Here is a 2,357-nt window from a genome sequence, read left to right as displayed (position 1 = left end):
ATTCTACTCTCTACTTTAATTAAATTATCGCAAAGTAATTAAAGATGTGTTAAAATCTAACGCATTCGTAGAAAATTGTTCTGGTCAAAGTAATACAGCTGTCTGGTCTGCTCTAAATGGTACACCTTCGTTAATATAACAGCTAATATTTCCTTTTTTCCTTTCTATATTTATTTAGGTTTTTAATAATAAGAATTCTTGAAGTTATCATCGAAATGTTACGATACGCAGTCTTGGCCAATCTCCCAGTGTGGGTGCGAGGCAGGGATGTAGGTCATCATAATCATCATCGTTACGAAGCGCACGGGTGGTTTGTGTCTGGTTCCGTAGGCGGGGCTCGGCTGGACGCTGCCGCATCCATACAAGATTACCAAGAAAGTCCTTTGACGACACTGTGGCGTGAATTGAAACGTCAACGACATGAATGGGCCCAATGGAGTCAATGGACTCACCGGTATGCAAGACACGACGGGAGTCAACATCTTCTGGGACTACACGCCTATGGAGACGTCGGACCTTTTGGAAAAGATAAGAACATACAAATACTATTTGCCGTTTGGAGACAGGCTTAATGCATCTTATACCATATGGTTACACACTTTTGGAATCCCACCGCCAGTGCCGAAGAGCCAACTGCGGCGTGATTTGCACGCGCCTGAGAACCAATCTCCGTCCTTCGCAAAATTCTTCTACCGGGAACACTTCGCGACGGCAAGGCGGACACAGACAGAAACGAATGAGTTCCGAAAGGCGAACAACGTCACCGTCAGAGGACGAGCAGTTCCGACTCCCATTCTACGACTGTACGAAGCCAACTTCCCAGAATGCGTTGCCGAAGCCGCATACGCGCTCGACTACGGTCCTCTCACCGCCTTGCAGTCGCAGTGCTGGCCCGTGGCACTCCACAGCAGGGACCTCCTCGCCATCGTACACAGCCGAGCTGAAGCCAGCGAGCAGGCCTACCTTCTTCCGGCCGTTGTCCACGCCATGAACCAGCCAAAGCCATCGACTGGCAAAGGTCCCGTTGTGCTCGTACTCATTCCGACACGCGAGGGGGCGGAGAAAGTTCAACGGCTGGTTTCGGACTTGCAGAAGTACACCCATGTTCATTCGGTATGCCTGTGCTCGGGTGATTGGAAGGAAAGGCAGCTGAAGAGGCTTAAGAAGGCGAGTTGCAAAATTTGGATCGCGACGCCTAGCCGTCTACTCTCCTTCTTGGAGGACGGGAAGGTGAACATTAGCAGCTGTACGCTTGTGGTGCTGGATGAAGCTGACAGGATGCTGGCGATGGGCTTCGAGAAAACGCTTCGCTCCGTCGCGGCCCTCCTCCGACCAGATCGCCAGACGCTCATACTGGCCAACTCTGGATCGAGAAAGGTTGGTGACCTTGCCGATTACTTGCTCAAGGACTGCGTCCAGGTTAGCATCGGGCACAGCAAGCTCGTGGAGAACCAGCGGATCGAGCAGACAGTCATTGTCTGCGAAAAAGCACAGAAACTGGACCGGCTCGTTGCCTTGTTAGAAGATATCCTCAGGGAGAAAGAGGACAAGGTCATCATTTTCGTCGAGACTAGGTTGAGGGTGGATGAGACCGTGCTCGAGTTAAGACTCCGCGACTGGTCCGCCGTCGGCATCCACGGCGGGAAGACGAGGGACGAGCGACGGTGGGCGCTGGACGTGTTCAAGTTGGACTCTTCGAACATTCTGGTGGTGACCGACGTTGCATCTCAGCAGCTGGACGTCGGCCGCGTGCGCTTCGTCGTCCACTACGACCGACCGGCGAGCGCGGACATCTACGTGAACCGCGTGAACTACGCGTTGCTCTGCGACGGATCAGGAACGGCGTACGCCTTTCTAGATCAGGACGACGCGCGTCACGCAAAGGAGCTCGTCTGCCACCTTCAAGACGTCGGCCAGGTGGTTCATCCTCGACTTTTTGAAATCGCCGACAGTGCATCGCGTTGTGACAGACGCAAAACTGCACGCTTCTCCAAGTGATTGCTGCTGCCATCACAGCCACGTAATCGTCGCGAATTCCTCCTGGCGACACTTACCAAATTAAAATTCTACATCGGCAAATCGTAGAGTTTTACGGCGGCTTGAATAAAACGGAATCCTTTGCGGCCCATCACACGTTTTCGCCTATTTGGTTACTATGTCACCATAGACGTTCCCGAACGGTGCACGAGGGGGGGGGGGTATAGATTGTGTCGCCCTCCCGCTCTAATACCACCTCTTTGCGCATGTCGTGCAAGTAAGGGCCTCAGTGGGAGGGATTTAGGAATATGGGGGAGATCACTGCGATGAAACTTCGCCCACTTCGGTCCCCTCCCCCATTACTAGACAACGCTGCGCGC

General features: G+C 52.8%; 1 protein-coding gene across 1 annotated transcript; it reads left to right on the top strand.

Moving 5' to 3' along the window:
- The first annotated feature begins 420 nt into the window (after positions 1-420).
- Positions 421-1,998, top strand: LOC119405601 (probable ATP-dependent RNA helicase DDX5). Its single transcript, XM_037672434.1, has one exon. It carries the CDS (start codon positions 421-423, stop codon positions 1,996-1,998), a length of 1,578 nt encoding a protein of 525 aa, XP_037528362.1.
- The last annotated feature ends 359 nt before the right edge of the window (positions 1,999-2,357 follow it).

Source organism: Rhipicephalus sanguineus, chromosome 9 (assembly GCF_013339695.2).
Source record: "Rhipicephalus sanguineus isolate Rsan-2018 chromosome 9, BIME_Rsan_1.4, whole genome shotgun sequence".
Lineage (NCBI taxonomy): Eukaryota > Metazoa > Arthropoda > Arachnida > Ixodida > Ixodidae > Rhipicephalus > Rhipicephalus sanguineus.
The sequence above is the reverse complement of the archived record's forward strand: the minus strand, read 5'-3'. Positions and strand labels throughout refer to the sequence as shown.

Coding starts and splice junctions, on each gene's coding strand:
- LOC119405601 (XM_037672434.1), top strand. CDS start 421: ATGAATGGGCCCAATGGAGTCAATGGACTCACCGGTATGCAAGACACG.